The 26,409-nt window shown below is 35.2% G+C and overlaps 1 protein-coding gene across 7 annotated transcripts in view; it reads left to right on the top strand.

The window, feature by feature from the left end:
- Positions 1-16,327, top strand: part of G3BP2 (G3BP stress granule assembly factor 2) — an 82,906-nt gene extending 66,579 nt beyond the window's left edge. For 4 of the 7 annotated variants that reach the window (XM_028508261.2, XM_036022242.1, XM_028508260.2 and 1 more), the window contains exons 3-12: positions 2,954-3,035; positions 3,828-4,001; positions 4,510-4,600; positions 5,307-5,409; positions 5,889-6,069; positions 7,048-7,146; positions 10,937-11,039; positions 12,084-12,212; positions 13,008-13,126; positions 13,410-16,327. In XM_028508261.2, the coding sequence (XP_028364062.1) occupies positions 2,954-3,035; positions 3,828-4,001; positions 4,510-4,600; positions 5,307-5,409; positions 5,889-6,069; positions 7,048-7,146; positions 10,937-11,039; positions 12,084-12,212; positions 13,008-13,126; positions 13,410-13,682 (1,354 nt within the window). In that variant the 3' untranslated portion in view covers positions 13,683-16,327. The remainder of the gene's footprint in view (positions 1-2,953; positions 3,036-3,827; positions 4,002-4,509; positions 4,601-5,306; positions 5,410-5,888; positions 6,070-7,047; positions 7,147-10,936; positions 11,040-12,083; positions 12,213-13,007; positions 13,127-13,409) is intronic. The other 3 variants (XM_036022256.1, XM_028508263.2, XM_036022263.1) reach the window with 2 other exon arrangements.
- Positions 16,328-26,409: the final 10,082 nt, after the last annotated feature.

Genomic DNA, 26,409 nt, shown 5'->3' with positions numbered 1-26,409 from the left:
CTCTACAGCAGTGTTAGGAAATGAAATCATTAAGTGAGTGTACTTGTGAAAGTTTTCTTGATCTGTAAAATAGATGAGTAGTATTTATAGTTTCTGTTCTTTCTGATATATTTTAGCAGGTGGAAGATGTGAGACTTAGTGAGTGTTAGGTTTTACAGGTATTTGTTGTAGAACACTCTGGCCAAGTGAGTTAAGAATAAATATATGAGGTTGAGCCCCTTGTAGTACATACAGGCTTCTCCAGCTAGATTAGTGTTCTAGGAACCCATCTGTATCAGTGTACCAGCTGGTGGTGGTGTGGGAGGTTGCATTATGCTTCAGTGAGTTTTTTTTGAAGACTATAAATGCGTTTGCCCATACCGTGATGAGTGATTTGTAAGTTCACCTGCCTAAACCACGCTGAGAGTTCAGCATTTTTTGACCAAAAACATCATGACCACCATGCCCTACCCTCGCTATTCACCCGATCTTGTACCCAGTGACTTTATTTTGTTTCCCTGGAAGAAAAATGTCCTCAAAGGAAAATGTTTTTGCTGATGTGGAAGAGGTGAAAAAAATGACAGAAGCACTAAAAGGCATCAAAATTGATGAGTTCAAAAACTTTTGAGCAAGTGGAAAAAATGTCTCAGTATTGCATCAAATGGAGGGTACTTTTGAAGGGGACTGAAGTTTAAACATGTAAAAATAAATAACAATTTTTTATAAATAAATTCTGGGGTTTTTGGGTCACCCCTTGTATGTATTATTTATAGGTTCTCTTTATGAGGATATAGGTTATTTTAAAGTTAGATTTTGCAATATGCCCTGCATCGTTAAACGTGTGTAATACTCTGTTATTCCAGGAGACATTTTGTATAACAACCCCCACAACTCCAAAATTAATACCTGTACATTTTTCTAATCATAAACATATAAGAATAAAGGAATTCTTCTTCAACAGTGTATGTGAGAAGTCTGTGGGGGCAGAAGAGAATTAATAGGGCCTTTTTGTATTTGGGATTTAGTGTTTTTTTTTTTCCAGTGTAGGTAATAGCATTATATTAACAAGGAACTTTTTTTGTCGTGACAAAAAAGTAAAATTTAAAACAATTTGATTTTCCACCATCATTTAAAATACAGCAGCACATACTTCTGTTTTGTACTTCATGTATCCAATTTCCCTAATAATAAAAATTTGGTTTGTAATTTTCCATGTGCTAACACATGTATTTCTGTGCACTTTTAGGATAAGTTACTAGAAGTCAAATCATTAAAAAATGAAATGCTTTTTAGATACGAGGTGTGTCCAGAAAAAGTTCTGCCGTTGTTAATATAATTAGAACAGTATGCACGACATCAGTGTGACCTGGCAGCCAAGGAGGGTGGACTGGAATGTACATGTTTGAACAGTGACGACTTCACTGTACTTATCACTGGGGGCAGTAGACGCTGTTGAGTGAGCATGTGTACTGTATGGCTGTCACATTCAAAATGACAGCAAGTACAGCAGTGAATGTGCATCCAATTTTGAAGTTTGAACATTCCTCCATGGAAGCTATTTGAATGATTCAGAAGGCTGCACCTATGGGCAACTGGTGATTGGCAGCTTCATCATGACAGTGTGCCCATTCATGCATCACATCTTGTGCAGAGTTTTTTGGTGAAACATCAAATTACCCAGGTGACTTGGTCCTGGTACAGCCCAGATTTGGTGCCCTGTGACTTCTGGCTTTCTTCAAAACCAAAATCACCTTTGGAAGGAAAGGGATTTCAAACCATCAGTGAGATTCAGGAAAATACAACAGTGCAGCTTTGGTGACTGGGAGAACTTGTGAGGACTGAAAATGTTGGAGACATCATTGTCCTTTGTACAGTGTTTCTTGTATCTTGTACCTTCTTCAGTAAATGTCTCTTCATATTTCATGGCTAGATACCTTCTGGATAGACCCCGTATACACGTAGATCTAAATTGTCCTCCAGCAAAATAATAGCAGTTTACATCCTTGCTACTTTTACAGGAAAGAAAATAGTATAAACTTTAAAATATAGATAGCAGTTTAAAGCATGAATTCTGGAATCCTACATATTAGGTTCATGTCTTAGCGGCTACATTTTGAAGGGTGTGTGATCTTAGCCGAGTTAACTTCTTCTGATTCTTATTTTACTCACTTAGATAATAGCACTTATTTCATGAGGTTGTTATTAGGGCTAAATGAATCTATGTGATGCATTGTAAACATTAGTTGGCACAGAGGAAGTCTTAGCATATTTTATGATAGAAGTTGAACTTTATTAAAAAAGTCAACTTTGCATGTTTGATAACCTTAATTTAGAAAGGTTAATTCTAATTGCTTTAGGTAGTGCCAGAGAAACATTATATACTTAAGAACAATATAGAAATATTAATGAGAAATTGGATGTTGTAATAACGTATATTTTTTACTCAGTCTCTGAATTATTTCAGTTATTTTAAACCTAAACTGATTTAATCTAAGGCTTTGCAAGGATTAGTAATCATTTAGAATTTGGAGTAGAATGTTAAACAGCATCTGATTCCTAAACAAGTCTAGATAACTGAGTTTCTGTTTCCAAAGGGTTAAAAAGGGATCAATTACTATTGCATCAGTATGTAGAATTTATTACAAATACCTTATTTTTCCACTTAACAAAAGAAAATAGGTGTGATAAGAATTAAATGAGAATAGCTAGTGATTTGAGTGTATAGTATATTCAGTATGCTAGGCACACTGAGAATTTTGTCATTACTCATTTAATCCTTACAGAAACCCTATGGGGTAGTCACTGTTCTGGTTTATAACCAAGGTAAACTTACAAAACTATAAGTGTGCTCAAGATTACACAACTAATGAATGAGGAGCCAGGCCTGGAAACTAGGTCTATGTGACACTAGAACTATACTGCCTCTTAGGCTTCCCTTGACAGTTGAATTTTTATCATTATCTTTGGTTTTCAGGTTTTATGGAAGGAATTCTTCCTATGTTCATGGTGGAGTAGATGCTAGTGGAAAGCCCCAGGAGGCTGTTTATGGCCAAAATGTAAGTATCAATTTCATATACATTTTGTGTGTGTGTGTGTGTGTGTGTGTATGTTAAAATAGATATTTAAAAAATAGCCTTTTTGTGTCCATGTGTTTCTTGAATGTGATTATTAGTTGTAACTAGGATTTATGTTACAGTAATTGTCAGTTTTGCTTTGAGTTCTTGTAAACATTGATTTTATGTGAAATGCCGTATTGCATTTGTTTGGGGGTGGATATAAAGGAGAAGATGGGTTGTTTTATATCCTTGATGTATTTTATACATGAAACAGTTGAGCCAGTTTATTAAAGTTTATACAAATTTGGGCTAAACCTTAACTTTAAACAGTAGTGTGAAAAAGTATATATATTCCTTACGATTTTGTAGAGGATGGGATGTGTGATTTCAAATAAACTCTGAATTTACAGGATTGTCGTTTGAAAGGAGAAGAAATGGCCTTGGCACACGTGCAATGAAAATAGATGTGAGGCCAAGGAGTACACAATACATTGTTTTGTGAATGACTCAATACCTAATGCAGATAGTGGGACAAAGCTGTATAAAGCCCATATACTACTGCATAATAAGAGACAGCTATTGTGATTTCTTGTGTAAGGAGTTAACATGTTGAAAATGGTGGCATTAGGAACATCAGTCTGGCAGTAATATAGTATGATAGAGCGGATTTAAGTGAGGCAGAAAGATTAAGTATTCTGCAGGTTGTGAGGAAGAAATCAGTGAAGTTTTGTTGTAGTATTATATAGGTAATGGAGTATCATAAGAATTTTTGTTTTCTCCCTTCTAATAAAGGATATACACCACAAAGTATTATCTCTGAACTTCAGTGAATGTCATACCAAAATTCGTCATGTGGATGCTCATGCAACCTTAAGTGATGGAGTAGTTGTCCAGGTCATGGGTTTGCTGTCCAATAGTGGACAGCCAGAGAGGAAATTTATGCAAACCTTTGTTCTGGCTCCTGAAGTAAGTTTTTATTTATATGATTGTATTTGGTTCTTATTAGTTGTTTGACATGTCCAGAGAGTTTCATCTTATTAGTTTAGGTGTACATGTATTTTTTAAAAAAAAATTAGTACTGGGCTTGTTGATATAATTCATTTGAGCTTTGTGTGTATATGCTCTTTGACTAGAGGTAAAAGTCAGATACTGATACTAATGTGTAACTAGATGATTAAGATTGCAGAAATAATACAAAAAATATGTTTAATAGGTTACATATTAAACAATGGAAAAGTTTTATGTGTCTATTGGTTCTGGTTCTCTTATATTGAATAGACATTTCTTAAGTTTCAGTATTTTTTGAGTGATCTGTAGTTTTGTTACCATCATATAGCATGTTAATTTTAGAAAATTACAGTCTTCATTATTCTGTATTACTAAAATAGAAACTGTGTATGCTGTGCAATTCTTTTTATTTTATGCTACTTTTGTGGGGGTGCTTATGGTGTATTTGGATGTTGTTTTTCTATAGGGATCTGTTCCAAATAAGTTTTACGTTCACAATGATATGTTTCGTTATGAGGATGAAGTATTTGGTGATTCTGAACCAGAACTTGATGAAGGTGAGTTTACTTTTGAGATAGAAGGGTTCTTTCATCATTCTTTAAGGGAAAAGCATGAAACTTAAAGAAATTTTCCTATATTGTAACTGTCAAAACCCCTTTTCTCCTTTTGGTTTTTGTTATGAATGATATGGGTGTTTATTGTATGAAATGATTAAAAAGTCAGACATAGAAAGTGGAAAAACTCTCCTCAATCTCATCCTCTATAGATAACTAAGAGTTTGGTGCCTATTACAGAATTTTGTTGGAACGTATCCTTACCAGTACTTATTTTTATGGAACAAAAAAATGGTATTATGTTGGCTTAAAGTTTGCTTATTTGTTTGGCTATCAGGTTTTTTTGGCTGTGACATAATTATTTAATTGATCTTCTATTGGATACATCAGTTGTTTCCCTTTTTTAATCATTATTTGTTTTGTTGGATAAATGTGAGAAAGGAAAGTAAGCTATAGCTTCATTGTTTATTTCGTACCCTTTCCTTACTAATAGATTTTGTTTTAAAAAAAATAGGGTAAATAGCAAACATCATCTTGGCTTGCTTTTCAGATTTTTAAGAGAATAGGGAATATTGTAAGTGAATGCTTTTGTGAAAAGTATGCCTTTTTTTACTATCACATCACTCCCTTCCTTAATCATTAAAGATGTGGACATCAAATTATGTGTTAAGCCTCCTTTAAAAAGATGTGATACATTATGTATTGTCAGAATCAGAAGATGAAGTAGAAGAGGAACAAGAAGAAAGGCAGCCATCTCCAGAACCTGTACAAGAAAATGCTACCAGTGGATACTATGAAACGCACCCTGTGACGTAAGAATAGTGTTTACAAGGTTAAATTTGGTCTAAACTAATGCAGTCTGGTGGGTTTTGTTCCTAGGATTACTGCTGGAAGTAAATTTTTGATAAAGCTACCTACCAGCGGTATTTGAGTACTTTGCAAGAAATTTGGAAATAATTGTTTTATTTAATTTAAAAAATTGAACATGGTTTGGCGCAAAACACTGAACACTTACTGATAATGCAGAATGTTGGGACAACACAGAGAGTGAACATTGTATTTTATTTTTATAAAGATCGGATTTACTTATAGTTAGTACTAAAGTAAACATTTTTAGTTATCCAGTTTTAAGATAGTGGGGTTTAAGAAATGTTTCATGGGAGTATGATTCCTTTCTGCCTCCTACTTCTCTTAGTGGACTTTTGCTCATTACATCAGAGAAATACTGAATTTTATCTTACTTGATCATTTCACTCTCATACTGAAAAGGGAATAAAATATTTTATTGTAGTAATGGCATAGAGGAGCCTTTGGAAGAATCCTCTCATGAACCTGAACCTGAGCCAGAATCTGAAACTAAGACTGAAGAGCTGAAACCACCTGTGGAAGAGAAGAACTTAGAAGAATTAGAGGAGAAGTCTACCTCTCCTCCTCCTGCTGAACCTGTTTCTCTGCCACAAGAACCACCAAAGGTTAGATCAAAGGATCTCTTTAATCTATAACTTCACACTTTCATATCTGATGCTATTATTGAAGCAGGACTTTTGTTATGTAACATAATATAGTAAACTATACTTTTTATGTGTATGAAAAAAGCTGTGTGTTTGTTTTTTTTTTGTTTTTTTGTAATCCTGAGGAAGTGTGATTACATTTTCCTCTCCAAAAAAAATATCCCTCAGAGGGAAGTTTAAGGTAAATCTTTGTCTGTATGTAATGCTCAGTACCTTTCATGAAATTATTTGGGTCCATATATAAACCTGAGAGTTGCTCTTCCATTGTGCATTAAGTCCTCTACACGGGTGCAAGGGGTCATGCAATTTCCCAGCTTAAACAAGTTGGTTTATTATTAGAGGAGATAACCTGTTATTTCTGGTTTAAATGGGAACAGTTTCCTTACTACACCAATTAAACTCTTTTGGAAAGATGAGTCACTGATATTGTATCAGTTAAGCCTATCTATACATCTTTTATCTTTCTGTAAAAGTAGAAGGTTAAAGTATATTTGAGTAGTGAGAGGAGATACTTTGTTCAATTTGTGAATGTTTATTAAAGTTTCCAGCTAGTACTTTCTTCTTTCCTATCCTTCCCCTCTTCCCTTAACACCATCACACACCCTGTTTTTCTCTAAAGGGGAAAGAAATCCGTTCTATTAGGCTCTGACTTTTCTAGTATGTGTTAGTGGTTTGCGCCACTTGCTCATCTACTTAGGGCATATATAGGAAGTTGCTTGTTGATTTATTTAGTAGTTCAGTAAAAACCATCAAATCTTGCATAATGAGATTTTGAAAGCTGGCACATAGACTGGCATGTGTGTGTGTGCCTTTCTTATAGGAATCCTCCAATATAGAGCAATAGTTTAGAAGTGAAAAAATATATATTTGGAAGTTTCCCTATAGGAATGTTGGTGGTTTTCCATGATTAGTAGTCTAGGTTTGTTGCATTTCCTGCAGGCTTTCTCCTGGGCTTCAGTGACCAGTAAAAACCTGCCTCCTAGTGGTACTGTTTCTTCCTCTGGAATTCCACCCCATGTTAAAGCACCAGTCTCACAGGTAACCAATCTGTGAACACATTGGATTGTATCCTTGTTACATTGCAAATTGCTTATCTTTTTAATACTTTTTTAAATGAGTCAATCAGAAATTATGGATTAAATATACAAAAATTGTATTAAATGTCAGTGCACCCACTTTAAATGCCAAATCTCCATCATCTGCATAGGTGGTATTTGGGGTTTGGGTGTATGAAATGCAGATTAAATTGGTTTTACACACACATATATATATATTACTGTCATTTAAAAGGCTTCTTCAAATAACCAAAAAAGTTCCTTTTTAAAAGTTTTAAATTTTATTAAACATTTTAAGGAAGAAATTTGGAAAGGCACAAAGTAGTGTGGCATTATAAAGAATCACTGTTTTTTAAAAATAGAATACTTGAAAAATTATACTGCCTGAGTTTTTTTGTCTATAAGTGGTTCACATCATTTAACTGAAGCCTGTACCAACTTATGACTGTAGTGTTCACCTTAACTGATCATTCCAATATTCTGCTTTTTGTCTGTCGTTATACCCATTTTGAAGCTTTCGAAACATTGAAAATAAGACACTGCCTATTATATTTATTAGATATACTTTTGAACTAACAAAATTTAAGTTAAGCTTATAGGCACAGTTTAAAAGAGTGTCCAATTCTTTTATCTACATTTTGAGTTAAACTGAATTACACTAGAAAATTTACATTTAAAATGGTTAGGGCACATAGAGTTGTTTGTGTACACCTCTTAATGTGCTCTAAACAGTGAAACTTGGAAGTTTCAAACATAGCCAGTAATTCTTAGAAAGTCTTTTCTTGAGTTGGTACCATATAATCAGGTAACATAATAGAATACACGGCCTCATGATAACCTGGTTGTTGTTTTTTTGTTTGTTTGTTTGTTTTTTTATGTTGATTTTTCAGTTAGATATTCAGGAAGATTCTCAGTTATATATTTAGGAAGTGCTGAGTTAAATACTCAGATCACAAACTAGTAATCTTTCTTAACATTTTGCCAAGTATTGGTTGTGCTTTTCAACCCATCTGAAGACCTGATAAGTGACTTCTGGATGTGCTTTGAAATACTTGATTTATCAGATTTGCACTTGGAATCCCTTGGATTGTTACCTCATTTGAGAGAGTTGGTTACATTTCTTTTAAACGTACTGGTAGTTAAAATTTAAAATAGCTAATGCTTATTGTACCAGGCATTGTCAAAGCACTTTATATTCATTTTCATCTAATCCTCATAACCACTTTGTTAGGGTGATTACTATTATTATTCTGTTTCCCACTTAATTAAATAATTTAAGGCCTAGAATACCTCATTGAGGTCGGACAGGTTTATAAATAAATAGTAGGTCTGGGTTTTGAATTCATGCAGTTGGACATCATGGACATCGGAGTCCATATGTGACTCATGTAAACCTACATAGGTTTCTTTAGCCTTTTGGAGGGGAGTGTATCTCTATTTACATTTAAGAAGGGTGCTATATTTAAGGCATGCCTAAATTACATTTTATTATATCCTAGCCTCTTGCCCTGGGAAAAAATTTTTTTTACCTTTTGTAGTTTTTGAGTTGTAGAAGACTAGATTGTATTTCCCAGCGTATATACCCTTATTAAAACAGAATATTTAAATGTTTATAATTTAAACTTTAAAATAAATTTCTGGTCTCTTTAGGCTATATTTGGAATTAATTCATGGTTTTCCACTTGACTTAATAAACCTCTCAACTTTATTTTGTTACTGTGGCATAGTATTCTTTTTCTTGACAGTTTTAGCATAGGTTATTAATAAAAGAAAAATGTAATTCTAGGGTATTGGTAGGCTTTACTTTAGAAGTAGGTAAGTTAATTTCTTGGTAAAAGAATATTTTGTCTGGAAATTGGTTATTTTATCTCAGTAGCTTTTGTTAAATTGAAGGATGTGTTTATTAGTTTTGGTTTTACCTGCTATTATTGACTTGATTTGATGCTTACATTTTTATCTTGTATTCCATTTGACTTTTTGTTTGTGGGATTTGTCATGTGAGCACACTTTCTGGTATGTAGAAATAATTTTAAGGCCCTAAAATAATATGTGGCATATTAGCTATTTTATCTAGTTAGAGTCATGAAATTTAGCCTGAAGAATTTTATAAGTGTACAGTGGGCTTAGTTAACATATACTAATCAGTCATTGAAAGGATTTTGTTAGATTTTTGGTTTCATGTTTCTTGCATTGGCAACGTCAGATACATCGGTTGTTAAATTAAAGTATGAATTATTTTTAAGGTGTTAAAAATTATTTAAATGTTTCACTTTGAAGTCCTTAAAGGATAATGAAGAACTTTTCTATTTTGCTACTTGTGGTTTTGTTTTGGTACTCTGTTTTGAAAACAATTTGAATCAGTCAGGGTGCCTCAATTCTTTGATAACATTTGGATTGAATTGAGTCTGAAGTTTTCCTGAGATTTTTAAATTAAAATGTATGTTTGTTTTTTTTATTAATTTCCTAAGCATACTAGCTTCTAAAGAACATTATTAGAGTACATTTATTTTTTAATTCTGTTTATAGTCATATTTAAGTTGTGCTTTTAGGCTGCCTCAAGTTGAAATTTTTAAATAACTGCCTTTTTCAGGCATCACATCATGCGTCAAACTGTCTCACAGTATTAAATTGCAGCTGTAGATAAGCAGTGGCTTCAGGGCTGTAACTTAGGTTCCCTTGTCAAGCATAGAACATTTCTCTGCATCTTTCGGGTTAGAAAACTATAGATGGGAATTAATTTTAAGTGAATCAGTAGCTACTAGGCATCTATATTTGACAATACTGTTTTGGTTCTTTAGGTGGTATACAAATAAACTGATCCTTGTAGGAATAAATACATATAAATAACTGAGAAAATTGGAGAATTAAAATGGTTTAACTAGCAAAATTCTAGAACATGGGAAGCAACTTCATCTTGTTGGAGGAGGGAATCTACATAGAAGAAAATAGAAATTGGGAAGAGTCAGCTGAATCTGTTAAAACCTGTAAGGATAGAAGTTATAGGGTGTGAAGTCATTTACAATAAATTGTCATTTTTGAAGGAAGCATAACTTTTTGTATTAAAATTTGTCCTTGCAAATTAGGATACTTCTGTTATATAAATACAAAAGAGTTTAAGCTACTGCCCAGGCTGACGTCCTTAAGAGATGCTCAGCCATAAAGGCAGCACTGAAATTATATGCTTTTTGACTTGAGGACATGCTCTTCCTATCCCACTGAGCGTTTTCAGCATCCTTTGAGGGTGCATATATTTTGTTTTTTCCTTGGACCACAAATATTTGGTAGATAATATAGTAGATAATCTGAAGATATTGGGAACACTGAAAATGTCATTGTAAATAATTAGAAAGTATGTGTCATACATTCTTGTCCTCCTAAAATAAAAAGGTGGCCTTTTCTTTTGTATATGTATTTACATGGAGTGTCTGGCTCATCTTGCAGTTTTGGGATTTTTGTAGGAATACCTTTTATGCTGTTTCAATGTAGATGTAACTTTGTTTTTAAAATGTGGTTGTAAAAAAAAAAAACTTACTGTGGGTTATATGGCCTTGAGTGAGAAAACAAAACCTACCCTACAGTCCTAGATTGGTACAGAATATCTTTATAAAAAATTTTTTATGTACATAGGACACTATGTTAAAAACATTCTAAACTTAAATTTACCATTATATGCCTGTTAGGGACTTCTGATAGTTGTTTTTTTCTCCTGTGGAATGTCTTTATAATGTTTTTCCTTTGCATTTTATAATGTGCTTTTTCCCCTTGTATTTTAGCCCAGAGTTGAAGCTAAACCAGAAGTTCAGTCTCAGCCACCTCGTGTGCGTGAACAGCGACCTAGAGAACGACCTGGTTTCCCTCCTAGAGGACCAAGACCAGGTAAGTCGGTCCCTCCTGTAGCCTTCAGAATTTAGCGTTTAATACTTGAAAAGTTGAAAAAGACTGAACTTGAAAAATGTGTTTTATACCCAAATTCTATTTTCAAAATGCTTAAAGGCTTAAATAACCTGCTAAAATTCACTCTGGGGCAAAACGACTAACTTTTAGGGGGAGGATTAGTTGTCATGCTAGAGATGTGTATTTTGAAGGCATGCATTAATTTTGAAACAAGTATTTGGTTATTGTCACTGGTTCTAAGAATTCCAGACCACGTGGCAATAACCTACTCTATTACTTTAGCACTCTTATCTCTTCACAGATAAACAATAAGCATACCCTGATTCTTATTTCGATTTTCTAAGGTTTTAAGTAAGTTGCCATGTTTGCATTGTTAGCTAATAGATGCAGCACCTCTATTTGAATTTTATAAGTCTGTTTAGATTGCCTTTGGGAGGAGGTGGGAAGATTATATACATCAAATTTAGAATATGTAACTTTTTCCACAAAAGTAAAGTATAAGATATGTGTTACTACACTAGAAGTCATGGAGGCTAGGGTTTGTCCTGTCTTCCAGTGATTTGAGTTTATGATCTTAAGTGAGACCCCCTTAAATTATGAGCTGCTTTTATGCCATTCAGTTGCTACACAAATTTTTCTTGGGCAATGCACTTCTTATATGCCTGTGTTCCTTGTGTTACTGAGGATCAAATAAGACTTGTGTGTGTCTGGTATGTATATACATGAACACCCTAACATATATACATTGCTGTATACATGAAGCATTACTATTAAGTTTACTGATTTGGCTGTAATTTCACATCTCAACCAAAGATTAAATAATTTGTGTATTTCAAAATATTAAACAAATATTGGGTACAAATATACTTCACTATCTGAAGTTTATTTGGTTCCTGGGTAATATAGCAAGAGTTTGATTAAGGAGGAATACTTGTAGTACTAACACTTGACTTTATACAGTCAGATGAGTAGATCTAACAGAGAAGGTACTTCCACAATAAATCTCTATTCTATTCCTTTTCTCAGGCAGAGGGGATATCGAACAGAATGAATCCGACAACCGTAGAATAATTCGCTATCCAGATAGTCATCAACTTTTTGTTGGTAACTTGCCACATGATATTGATGAAAATGAACTAAAAGAGTTCTTCATGAGTAAGTGATTCATTTTGCTTTATCTTAGAATTAAGAGGAGAAAAACAGATAATTTTTCATAGTATAATAAAAAATTTTTTCAATAAGTTTTGAGATTTTACTTTTTTTATACTTTTTAAAAAGATTTTATTTATTTTTAGAGAGGGGAGGGAGGGAGTGGGCGGGGACAGATCAATGTGCGGTTGCTGGGGGCTGTGGCCTACAACCCAGGCATGTGCCCTGACTGGGAATTGAACCTGCAATACTTTGGTTCACAACCTGTGCTCAATCCACTGAGCTATGCCAGCCAGGGGGTGGAATAAGAATTTTTTAAACCATTTATCTCTATATATACTTTGTATATCTCCAGGTACCAATCTCTTACCATAAGGGAGTAGAAGGTTATATCAGATGTTTCCCAGTGACTATACTTAGTGTTGACTGGCCTGGTTCTCTAGAGGTTAGAAGAAAGAGCTGGATGAAGCAGCCTTAAATTTGGAGGTGGGATTCATTTGGCAACTATAAGTCAGAATAGAAAATATCATTGCCTTTCTAAAACTTATGTAGGTAGCTTTTCTTTTGAAAAGTGTAATAAAGGTGCTGAAGGGCAAGAAAACAAGCAGTCTAGGTACTTGTTAGCATCTTAGGTGAATGGCCTTATGTGAACGAGTGTGTACCTTCGTTGTTGGATATAGCCACTAGCAACTTTTATTTTGAGATGGATCGAGGAGATTGAGGTCATTCATCCTGAACAATTGAGGCCACAAAGTATTCTGTTAAAATATTTAACCCTTGGTATAATGTATATTTTCACAGGTTTTGGAAACGTTGTGGAACTTCGCATCAATACCAAGGGTGTTGGGGGAAAGCTTCCAAATTTTGGTTTTGTGGTTTTTGATGACTCTGAACCAGTTCAGAGAATCTTAATTGCAAAAGTAAGTGACTTAAAGGGCATAATTCAAGACTTTATTATTCCTGTTGTATATAATATTAATCTGGTGCATTTTTAAACCATAGAAAACCTTTTTTAATGGTAAACTAAAAATAGTTCACTATGAAATGGTATTTATGCAAAGAATAAAGATTTCTTAGTAGTTTCAAAGTATGAGGTGTGGATTGTTTTAAATTTATTAGGATTTTCTTATTTACATGTGCAAAGCAATACTTTACTATTACTCTCTAACCTGCCCATGTAAATCTTTTTCTTCCCTTTTAAAGCCAATTATGTTTCGAGGGGAAGTGCGTTTAAACGTGGAAGAGAAAAAAACAAGAGCTGCAAGAGAGCGAGAAACTAGAGGTGGTGGTGATGATCGCAGGGATATTAGGCGCAATGATCGAGGTCCTGGTGGTCCACGTGGAATAGTAGGTGGCGGAATGATGCGTGACCGAGATGGAAGAGGACCTCCTCCTAGAGGTGGCATGGCACAAAAACTTGGCTCTGGAAGAGGAACCGGGCAGATGGAAGGCCGCTTCACAGGACAGCGTCGCTGAAGCCCCACTGTTCGCAAAGTCTTGGCAGTGGTACATTACTCATCGTGTTTGCATTCTTGTTAATTTTTTTTGGCTTTGGAATGTGACACAGCCTTTTTGATCATTTCTTTGATGTGAAAAGCATCTTTTGGTTATGAGTTAAATTGAGGTGGACATTATTTCCCCAATTTTACACCAGGATTCACATTATTAATTTATAAATCTAGACTTGGAGAATTAAGGACTGAGGAATGACCATATCTTAAACTATCTTCATCAAAATGAACTTTTTAAAAGGACATGCCCAACTGAATTCAGGTCCTTTGAGTCAAAAACGAAATCTTCTGCTGCACATTTTGTTTAAGTGTTACTGTTTCTGCTTATTAATGTTGGAAACACAAATAGTGCAATTGGAGAATCTTGCCTTTTTTCTTGGCTCCCCCCAAAAAACAGAAACTTGTTATGCACTCATCAAAATGCACTAATGGGTACTCTGAACTCATTAACATTGACATCTGCAACAGGAGGCAACAGGGGGAAAAAAATCTTTCATCCTTTTTTCCAGTAGAGAATAATTTGTGAATGATGAGGGCATTTTATCTGCTTGCTGTGACCAGCGTGTGTACACATAAACCTTAACCAAGACTACAAGTATATTCCCAAGGAAATCATTTAGTTTGAACTAAATAAGAAAAATCAGAACTTCAAATGCTGTGGTCTTGAATAGTAGACCAGATTTAGTGGCTCCATATCTAAGATTTTTCTACCTGCCCCTCTTCAGTACAGGGATGGCTGGCTGCTCAACACACTCCTCCTCCCCTTTTTCCTTTCTTTAAGCTGTGTACAGTGAAAATTGTCTTTACTGTATTTTTGTTCTCTGGTAATGTAATAAGCATGATGGTGCCTTCTATTAATACATCATTCCAGTCTTGCTGGTAATTTTGTACAGTATAGTGTATGAATTGCTGTGCTGCAAAGCCAAACAGCTGCAAAATGTTGAAAATCATTGAAGTGTATAAAAATTGCAGTATCTTTAAAATTAGTAAAATTGACTAGCATATGATTTACTTGGTTCTTTAGTTAACAACTTTGTGTTCTCTGTGGGAGGGAGTCTTGTGTGTTTGGGAGGGAGAGGGAAGGAGGAAGTCAGATATTTGAGTAAGTCTCTTTGTTGACTTTTCTCAGCATGAATGTGAACGTTGAAGCGATCACTTGAGAGGTGCTTGGAAAAGTCAGTCAACTTTGATGTACATTTTAGTGACATTTTAAAAGCAGTCAGATTCCATAAATGGCAAGTAAACCTGAAGTGAGGATACTGCAATTTTCAGAGAAAAGAACAGCAGCTCTTAAGTGTTCGCATTTTCTATTTGGGGGGCAGGGAACTGTCATTCATTTTGCACAATTCTTGAACTGATGTCAGCACCCGAGTGGCTCTGAATTTAAGTCTGGGACGACATCTTTTATTTTTACATGAATCTCTAAACAATTCTGTGAGCAAAGTTTGTAGCTGCTGGATTATTGTCTGTCTTTATAGCAAGTTCTGATAAACCACAAGTATGGCAAAGGATGTTCAATTTTATGCTTGAAATATTCGGTACATACCAGTTTCTGATGTTTCAAGCTAGGAGTGGGGTAAATAAGTGTGACCACTTAAAGCTGCTTGTTAGCATGGAAGACTTCTCCATTCTGTCTTGGTAAAAACAAAAATGCACTTGACATAGTAGAGCAAACTGGTTTTGAATTATGAAAACTGTTTGCTACTTAGTAAACTAGCGAATGATGCACATATTTTGTCTTTCATGTACTGGGCAATATAGGTGAAATTAAATCTCCCTTTTTTTCCTTTGAATGAGGTCTTCCATGTTTGAGGAAAAGTCTTGCACTATTGCATATATTTTGGGGACACAGATATCTAATAGTTTCCATTTGAGGGGGCTTAATTAAGGATTTTTCTTTTTCCTGTTTAAGACACTTTTTTACACTTTCTGATGTATAGTACTTGAAGTTCTTAGTAGAAAATTAATTTTGAGTTTTGAAGCTTTTATTCAAACTACTTCTAAATGAGTGGTTTAATTGTCAGTGTTTTTTATAGTATATTTTTCCTTTACTCTTTTATTTCTTCACATTTCATATATATATAAAATTTCAAATCCAGGATATTGCCCTGCCACTCATGAAAACTGTTCTGACACCAAAAGTAATGGCAGATGTTAAGTGTAATAGAAAATTAGAGCAAAGAGCCATTCAGCTTCAGTCTTTACGTACCATAAATACATCATTAAAACATCACATGGAGAAGTTTACATGGTGATTGTTCACCTGCCGTACTGTGGACCTTTAACATTTTGTCCCCTTTTCAGTGAACCAGAGTAAAAATATTCATCTACCCTTACTGTTATTTGCTGGGGTTTTTTGTTTTGTTTTGTTTTGTTTTTGATGGTAATATTCTATCCTTATGACACTATTGCAACCAAATTGGCTTTACCATCTTGGCTTTAGTAGGTATAGGAGACAACGGATTACCATCTTTATTGCTGTAATGTGTTAAGCATTATATGCTAGTAGAATCTAGTTTAATTGTTTCAGGTGGAAAGTATTCTTTCAGTTTCCATTTTGAATGTGTTTGGACTAAACAAACAATAAACTACTGATGTCTGCAGCATTTATCTACGTCCCTAATTTAATCCATAGGTTTGTGTTCCAAAATGCATTTCACACATCCTAAGCAAAAATAAGGAATTGTTTTAAAACCAACTGCTTATTTGTGAAATCTGATATATAAAAAGTAAAACATTTAAGTAAGACTTGAACATTGTCAAGAGATCTACCCAGTTCAGTTGGATAGCTGGTATACAAATTAAAGAATGTTAGAACAATAAAAAATAGGAAGGAGAGAATAATCTAAAGTAGACTACTAAATACTTTTTTTTTTTAATCTTGGGTTTTCCAAAGGATTTCTACCTCACATTTCAGAAGGACAGGAGAAGAGGGGTTAAGGCTATCCGAAGTTATGGACAAGACCCGATTCAGAGATTGAAAAAAGTTGGTCAAGCTCTAAAAGTATTAAAGGAAAAATAGTCATTTAATTATACTTATAAATATATACTTTAAAAATGAGGTCCTTGTATATATAATTTTAGAATTTGAGGCTTTTTCTTAGTTAAAAAGGATTGAATCCTTCCTAAAGTTTCCATAAAAGACTTCTCAAGTTTGTACTGGAGAGAAACCAGAATAACCATTATTTAAAATCCTTAGGGGGAAGTAAGACTTAAGGTTTATATAGATGTATATTAAACTCACTTTCTACTTTAATGATAATGTAATGACTTTATAATGTTATGGCTGTGAAAGAACTTTTAGAAGGAATAAAATATGTATGCCATGCTATTGAAAACAAAATTTGAAGGAGCAAATTATCATTTGGTCCAGGACATCTATATGAAGCAAAAAACTTGAATATTTTAAGAACATAAGATGCTTCGGTTCAATTGTGCTATATAATACAGTGTTTGTAGCAAGTGATTGGAAATTCAGTGGATAGATGTTTATATTTTTATTTAAGTTAGGAAAACTTGCTCATCATAATTTATATTTTAACTACAGATGAATAAAGACCCTTGACTTTTCTTTTTATTCTGTGTTCATAAGTATTTTTTAATTATTTAGTAGTAGACTGTTTTGAATAATTTGATGCCAGAGTTCTAAATTATTGAAAATTACTGGATAAGTGAACAGCCTATTACATCATGAAAGAAATTTCCCTTTGTGATAGATTTCAGTTGGTCATGCAGAGTAATTGTTTAAAATCATTTTCATTATTGTGTTAATTCCTAAGCAATGAAGCTTCTGGGTATTTTTGACAAATTGAAACTTAAATCTGCTGATGTGGCATGTGCACTTTAACATATTTCAGAATTAATAGGAGATAGTCTGGTTTTAGCATTACCAAATCCTGGACAAAATACCATAAACGTAAGTTTAGAATTAAACATTTAAAGACAGATTGCTACCCTTCTATTACCAAATTAACTGATCCCTTTGTCCTTGATTTTTTTCCTTTTTTTTTTTATTGTGCAATTATAGTTACCCCATTTCCCCCTGCCCTTGATTTCTTAAGAGTTTTGACAAAACTGGCTGCCTACTTAGAATGCTTTCATTTTTGTGACAATATTTTAACTGCTCCCATTTGTGTACTTGCTCTTATCATCCCATAACAATACCCCCCTATCTCCCAATCCTATTTGTGCTGATCTGGGTGGTTTCATTTAGGCCTGGCCCTATCTCACTTCAATATATTGTCCATTCAGTAGATTCTATACAACATAATAGTTAGGAGGGCATTGGAGATCACTCTGGAGCAACAATTCCACCATTCAATGATTATCCTTTTTCTTTGCTTCTGTTTTCTCCTTTGGGTGATTGTGAAGGTTTAGTGCATAAAGCACCTAAAAACAATGTAGTGGGCTTTTAGCAAGTATAAGTTATTACTGTTTTTTATTTCAATTGCAAATCTACTTATCCTGTGTTTCATACACATCTTTTTAAAATTTTTTTTGCCATATCCCTTTTTATAGTCCTAGACAATTTAAAATTGGGATGTCCAAATGATGTTTTCTCTTCCTGAGTGACTTAATGCATACCTGGCTCTCTAACGAACATTTCTGTTTTTCTGACCTATTTAATCTAGAAATGTTTGAAGTCTGGTCTATTCTCAATATATTTGTCTCCCATCCTTTTTTCAGGCTGCAAGAAAACTTGTTCATGCTGTTGTGATTAACTCCTTCTGGTTCATCTAATTCATTTAACTATTGAGCTCCTAAGTGCCAATTACTGTTTTAGGTGTTCTAGGTACTGTTGGTAATAATAAACAAGGTTTCCTCCTGTCAGGCTAAAAGACTGGAACTCTGTGGAGAGTGAATGGGTCCTTATTTAAGAAGGTAACTAGGGGGGCAGAACAATAAGGGCCTTGTTGGTCTTTATCCCTGGAGCCATGGCAGGTTGAAGGGTTTGGCAAGTAGGGGGAGGAAAGATAATTTTATTTTGAAATGTCTGGCTAACGAGTAAAACTGTAGTTCAGTAATGAATTGAGTAAATCAGGTAAAAGGATGCTACAATATTTCAGTCAATGGCTATGATACTAGAATTATGGTAGTAACTTGTATTGAGTTGGCCAAAAAGTCCATTTCGTTTTTTCCATAAAAGACAATTTTTCATTTACACCAATAAGTACTAATTTGGATGTTTTGAGTATGTTGGCTATCTTCCACTATCGGCTTCTAGTGGGTAGAGCTGGGGTGCTGCTGCTCATCTTCCAACACATACAACAGCCCCACAGCAAAGAATTATTTGGCCAAAATGTCAATAGTAGCAAGAAACTGAGCAAACCACTCTTGACACATTTGATCAATCACAGCACCTTCTCCATACACTGCAGAGATATTTTATTTGCATTTCGGTTGTTTTACCTTCCTTGACATAATAAAGCATAATACGCCGAAAACGTTGCATATCTTCTTCCATCTTCAATGTTAAAGTGGCTGCACAAAACTTCACCAGTTTTGCTAAGTTTAACAGCTGCTGATATAACAGCTGTTAAAATACACTCTTTAACAATTACTTCAAGTGAAGTGAAAGAAAAACTAAGCACTACTAGAGCCATCGTATGGGAAAAACAAAATGAATTTTTTGGCCAATCCAATACTAGAGTGGTGGTATTAAAAATCTAAGGAACAGCCCTGGCTGGTGATTGAGCTTGGGCTGTGAACCAAAGGATCGCCAGCTCAATGCCCAGTCAAGGCACATGCCTGGGTTGCACTTCAGGGCCCCAGTGCAGGCCATGTGAGAGGCAACCACACATTGATGTGTGTGTGTGTGTCTCTCTCTCTCCCTCCCTCCCTCCCTCTCTAAATAAATAAATAAATACATAAATAAAATCTTTAAATAAAAATCTAAGGAACACAGATAATTGAAAGACAACTCCCACAATCTAACTTATGGATGGTCCCTATAAATACCTTGGCATGTGTGTTTCTTTCATTGTACAAGTATTTGTAAATGCTGTGGAGAGAAGATAATACAAAGTAACAGTGGCAGAATGTAGAATTGATAGGGAACTGGGGAGTGCTCCTTTCAAAGGACTAGCTAATGTATGAGGTGGGACTCGAGGGGGAAAAAAATATTACCTTCTGGAGGGCAGGCTTCTTGTACAAGCTTCCCCACTAGGTGAGTGTTGTAGGAACCCATCTGTATCTGTACCAGCTGGCATTGTGGAGGCTACTTTGGGCTTCAGTGAGATTATTTTGAAGACAGCACACTTACCCTTTTCACGATTGGGTGTTTTACGAGTGTCCCTGCCCACACTGAGCTGAGAGTTTAGCAGTTTCTGACCAAAAATGGCATGACCCCCATGTCCCACCCTCTATTCACCTGATTTCCCCTGGAGTGATTTTTTGGGGTTTTTTGCTTCCCCAATGAAAGAAACCCTCCAAGGGAAACATTTTGCTGATGTGGAAGAGGTGAAACAAAAAAGCAGCAGCAGCACTAAAAGTCATTGAAACTGACGAACTCAATTGGGCAGTGGAAAAAAGTCTTGATAGGTGTATTGCATTAAATAGAGTACCTTGAAGGTGGCAGAAGAATAAATACTCAAATATTTCATAAATTGTTTTTGGGGAGTCCCCTTGTAAAACCTGTAAGAGAAAACCTTGAAGGGTAATGATGGGCTAGAGTATGTGGAGTTGGGTCAAGGGGTGGAAAATATTTTAAGTGGTGGGGTAGGAGAGATAGGGACTACACTATAAAATCTGCTAGGGTAAGGATGTAGTTAATTTGGGTTTTCTTCTAATTGCGAGAGGAAACCATTAAAAATGCAGCATTGGAGTGATAACCTTGTAGAAGATAGATGGGATAAAGAAGAAAGCAGGAAAATGGATAGACTTGCTGTAGTTACATGAGGGAGGGAATAGGTTTAGTTTATTCTTTGGCAGCTGAATTTAGGAGGTATCTTGAACTGAGAATGACTCAAGTTCTGGATAGTTAGCATAAAGAAGTCCATGACAAGCAGATACTTCTACTTGAAAATAGTGTAAACAACAAATAGTTATCTTTATTCTTGTTTTTATCTGTAAAATGACTTTGCAATATTTGAGGACTGTGAATCACTGCTGGTAGCTTTACATCTGATTTAAAATTTTGGCAAGCTAAATATAGTTATGTAGTCTACCTCCAAAGAGACTAAGGCTTAGAAAGGCTATGCCACACTAGTATGAAATGATTTGAAATACTGGATTAGCTAAAAGTTGATCTGCTTTAAAGGATGAGTTACTTTTAGAAAAATGAGTTTTTAAATATCAGAAAGTTAAGTGCAAACCATGTTTTTCCTGGATTTATTTTAGAAAATTGTAAAATAACCTCCAGCATTAGCAGGCCTAAAATTAATGTTCCCTTAATCAGCAACTACATTCGGAAGGTGCAGTCATAAATAAGAGAGGAGAGACTTGAAATAAATGAAATACCTGTCAAATACTGTGAGTCTTTGAATTAAGAAAAAAGTTTTTGAGGTCCTGTCATTTTACATGTTATATTTTTGATGAACCTAAGTTAAAAAGAAAAAACAAAACTTAAGAAATGAACTAAAGCTTGGATAGGTAAAAACCAAAACTGCCTGGCACATGTGCTGAAGACAGTGACTTTGATATAGCAAATAGATGTGAGAAGTACTTCAATGAATGGCGGTGACATCAGAAATGACTCAGAGTGACGTTTCAAAGCATTTATGTAACAAATATGTATTAAGTGACAAAGACTTGTATAGTATTCTAGTGAATATTTATTAGCACCTAATATCAGCCAGAAACCTTCCTAGATGATGGCTGGCAATACAGAGGGTACAGCCTACTGTCAGGAAACTTGTTTTTTGTTGCTTTTTTTTTTTTTTTAGGGAAGGAGGCAACAAATATGTAAATAAGTAATACCAGTCCTGATTAGTCCTGAGTACAACACAACTTAGTTCTAACAGCAGTCCTTTGAGGAGGAGTACTAGTTTTACAGAAGGGTTAACTCAAGCACTGTGGGATTAGCTACTTTCCAAGATCACGTGGATAATGGGCAGAACTAGTTGAGGTAGAGATTACAACAGTGACTGGAGATGGGACTGTTAATCATTATCGGGGTAGTAAGGAAAGGCCTCTATGAAGACGTGCATTTGATGTCTGAAATGAAGAGAAGGCAGTCCTGAAATCTGGAGGAAGAACATTCCAAAAAGAAGGAAGGACAGATGGCAGCGATCCTTTGGAAAGTTTACTGTATTCAAGGGCAAAACAGCCAGTGTGGCCACAACAGTATAAACAGATGATAGCAAGAGGTAGGTAAGAGCTAATTAGAGGGGGGCCTTGTGGTTTGGATTTTACTCTTGTACTGGGGTTGCAGGGATCTGAACAGAGAAGTGATGTAACCTGAATCAGTGAGGGGCCTGTCAGGGTGAAAGATGCCAGCTAATGGTGATGGTGGCTTGGGTTAGAGTTGTAGCAGTGAAGATGGTGATAAATGGTTAGCTAGTAAGATTTATTTTGGAGGTAGAACCCACAAGACTTTTATGTATTGGATTTGAATGTGAGGGAAAGATAATAGTTAAGGGATTCCTGTGATTTTGATGCGGGAGTGGATTATGGCCGGAAGATCAACAGTTTACTTCATTAGCTATATTGTTTCCTATGCCAATTGGATGTCCAAGAATGAATGTCACATGGTATGATTTTGGGATTCTGAGGAAAGCTCAGTGCTGTGAGTTGCCCATATTCACCTTTGCAACTATTGGATTAGATGAGATCCTCCAGGGAGAAAGTAAAGTGTACAGAGAAGAGGCTGAGTACTGAGCCTTCAGATATTCCCAAAATTTGAGTTCTAGTACAGGGATGCAAAACAAACAGAAAACTGAGGGAAACAAAATCGGACCAAATTGGTGTTACGGAAAGCTAAGTTTCAAGAGTTTATCACAAAAGGAACTAGGTAGTAGATTCAGATGCCATTGAGAGGTCAAATAAGGTAGTAAATTAATTTGGGTGTGCTAATTGCTACAATAAATAGACCTCAAGATGTCTGATGGCTCAAACACAATAGTTCATTTACCCCTCATAAAAATAAAAGTGGTAATGAAGAGGTCAGTGGTATGGCCCTTCCCCACTTATTTAGGGACACAGATAGTTTCTACCAACTTCAGTCTACAAGATCACACTGTAGTTATCCCCACTGCAGCTAACTGAAAGGGAAAAGGACCATAGAGGAACTTGAAGGGAGATTTTTATGGTATACATAAAATGGAAATGGTGCACATGTCATATTCCATTGGCTTGAATTCAGTCACATGACCATTCCTAACCGCAACAAAGATTGCACAAAAGAAACAAGCCGCACACAGGAAAAGAAGAGCCAGCTTATTGTAACTAGTTACCTCTGCTGCAGATGGCTTTGGTGGGATGTAGGTTATAATGACTTGGTGAAGAACTATTTCAGTGAGGTGATAAGGGTGGAAGCCCAAGAGAATGGGAGGTAAGAAATGAACACATTTTTTTTCCTGAGTTTTGCTATGAAGATTAACAGGAATCTGGTAGAAGCTAGAAAGAGATGGAATGTTAAGGGAGAGTTTTATAAGATGGTAAGGCTTGTTGCCAGTGCAAATAGAATGTATACTATTTTTATCATTTAAGAGATGGACTCCCAGGTTCACACCATTATGATACAGATGTTTGTGACCAATAGATCAAAACAGTGTATGGTGAACTTGGTAAAATAAGTGGTATGTTGTACTTAGGTTTCCAAATTCCAGTTGTCTTAATCTCCTTAAAATGTAATGATGTCATTGAATCAACTGACAGATTGAGAATAGAATTACTTTTCTATGGCAAGTGTCCTTCCATCAAAGAACCAGAACTTTAAAATGAGTCAGTCCATATTCTTAATGGAATGGTGGAGTGTATTCACACCTGTATGCTCTATATACTGTACTGAAAAGAATCTTAGTTTTTGCATTCTGAAGATCTTATGCCCTTCTGAAGATTTTATTCACTTGGTGACTCAAAGTGATGCCAAAAATTCATGACTAATCAATCTAACGGGACCTAAGTGAGGTTTTTGACCGCTCCCCAACAAAACATCCAAACACATTATTTAGGGATACTAAGATACGTGGAAAATGATTGTTGCCAGAGCCATTTAACAGGTGACTGCTAATGTGAGGAAGAGAATTAGGCCAACTACGCTAAAATAAATTTATTTAAAAAGGCAGATTTCTGGGGAGGCAACAAATTTCATATCCTCTGCAGTCTATTTTATAAATGACATAATTCACATACATAAAATCCATCCTTTTAAAGTGTACAATTCAGTGGTTTTCAGTGTATTTACTAAAAAAGTTGTGTAACTATCACTAATTTCAGAACATTTTCATCCTAAAAAGAAATCCTGTACCCATTAGTAGTCACTTCTCATCCCCATCTTCCCCACAGTCCCTAGTAACCACTAACCTTACTTCTGTGATTTGCCTGTGCTGGACACTTTATATAGTGGAATCATATAATAGGTGGCTTTTTGTGTCTGGCTTCTTTCACTTAGCATAATGTTCATGGTTCATCTCATTCCTTTTTGTGGCCGAGTAGTATTTCATTGCATGGATATACCAAAATTTACCCATTTATCAGTTGATGAACATTTTGAGTTCCACTTTTTGGCTATTATGGAGATCAATGCTGCTATGAACATTCACATACAAGTTTTTATATGAATATTAAGTTTTCATTTTTCTTCAGTATACACTTAGGAGTGGAATTGATGGGTCGTATGATCCTTAGTCTCTTCTAACCTTTAATTCTTTACCATCTCTCAAGCTTTCCTCTCCTGTTGCCAACTTCATGCATTCCCATACTATTTTCTTTAGATTTTTAGATTGTATTATAATGTCCCTCTCAAACTCTTTCCCTGCTGTCCATGCTTTTTCATGAAAAGCTCATGACTTTTCATTTTGTCACCTTCACAGTTTTTTTAAACTTAATTTCCGTGACATTTTTCACTAAACTTCAGGTGCCCAAAGGAACAGTCAAACATTCCACCCTTTAGAACTTAGAGGTGATCATTTTGTGCCATTTCTAAGATTTTTTCAGCTACAACTTTATTAAGCAAACACACAAAAATCATCGTTGAGGAACTACAGCAGGGTGGGAGTGGAGGAGAAGCATGTTGTTGTTTGGTTGTTAAGTCATTTAGAGCTTTCATGCAAAACCCTGGCAGCCTCCCACCAAGAGGACTTGACATAGCTTTTGGTGGCCAAGGTCAATAATAACCTTGATTACTGAGAACTTTGTTGCCATTTTAAGGAAGGAGTTTTCTTACACTTTAAAAATCTGGTGGGTAAGAAACCTTTATCAGCAGCTTCATAGGGATTATGGAGGTAACATGTCTTAACCACAGAATTGCATGATATTACATTCTTACTGTTTTCCCAAATCCAAAGGGGAGGTTCCAATTTTGCTCCTGATGTTAGTCCCAACTTTTATTGAGTAACACTCAGAGATACAGCTCTGAATCCAGTTGATGAAGACAGTGCCTTTTCTAAGATCTTAAATTCACAAGTGATTCCTTTGACTAATGTTTTCTCCTATTTCACTCCTTTTATTCTTCATGCCTGTGATGACCTTCTCTCCCTCAGTGCCCCTGTATTTTCAGTTTATTTGCTAACTTCTGTGAACATTTGTCTTCCTATCCAGCTGGAACTAATGGCAAACCATTTCCATGGTGCTGTCTTTATTTTTTATTTTTATTGATTTTAGAGAGAGAAAGAAACATCAATTTGTTTTTCCACTTGTTTATGCATTTGTTGGTTGATTCTTGTATGTGCCTTGACCAGGGATTGAACACACAACCTTGGCGTATTGGAGTGATGCTCTAACCAACTGAGCTACCCAGCCAGGGCAGTGGTGCTTTCTTCTTCATCCTTGATCTCTTAACTCCTTGTTTTAATCTGTGCTACAAATTCTCTAAGAGTTATCTTACGTACTATCTGTTTTCTCTATTGCCCTTGCGGATGCCAAGTCCCATGAAACAGAGCCAGCTCGTTTCAAGTGGGCACATTTACTATTTTGAATTCCTTTGATATGAAAATGACTTCTCTCATAGCTACCTATTTCAAGGAATTTCTGCCTTTAAATCTTAAGACTTAATCTCACTGTTATATTTTATACAAAAATTATTTTACTGAGAAGATCTAGGCCAGCTGAAGTGTCTGCCCAACACCTTCTCAGTTTTTCTTTAAACTCCTTCTCTAACCCTCCTCAAAGCTAAGCCCTTTTTATACTTTATTACCTTCTCTTCACTAACTGTCCTTGGTTTTTCATTAATTATCCCTTTTCTTACCTCTTTAAAGCCTTTGTCTCCATTCTTTTTCTCTACAAAGATTTCCCTGTTTCAAAAAACAAAGCCCCCACCTAATCCTGCATCTACATAATGCTACCTCTTTTGCAAAAATGTCAGTGACTTTATCCAGGATGTGTAATTCTTGAATACTCTGTCTCCTTTACAGCTGGCTTTCAGACTCAATTCTTTTAAAAATTGTTTTCTCAAGCCCTGTCCTGGTGCATTAGGGAGGCAACTAATCAATGCCTCTCTTTCTTATCAATGTTTCTCTCCCTTCCTCTCTCTCTAAAAACAATGAAAAAATGTCCTCTGGTGAGGGAAAACATGGTTATGTTGTTGAATCTTT

The sequence above is a fragment of the Phyllostomus discolor genome, chromosome 1 (assembly GCF_004126475.2).
Source record: "Phyllostomus discolor isolate MPI-MPIP mPhyDis1 chromosome 1, mPhyDis1.pri.v3, whole genome shotgun sequence".
NCBI lineage: Eukaryota > Metazoa > Chordata > Mammalia > Chiroptera > Phyllostomidae > Phyllostomus > Phyllostomus discolor.
Note: the sequence above shows the minus strand (reverse complement) of the source record. Positions and strands in the feature narration are given on the sequence as shown.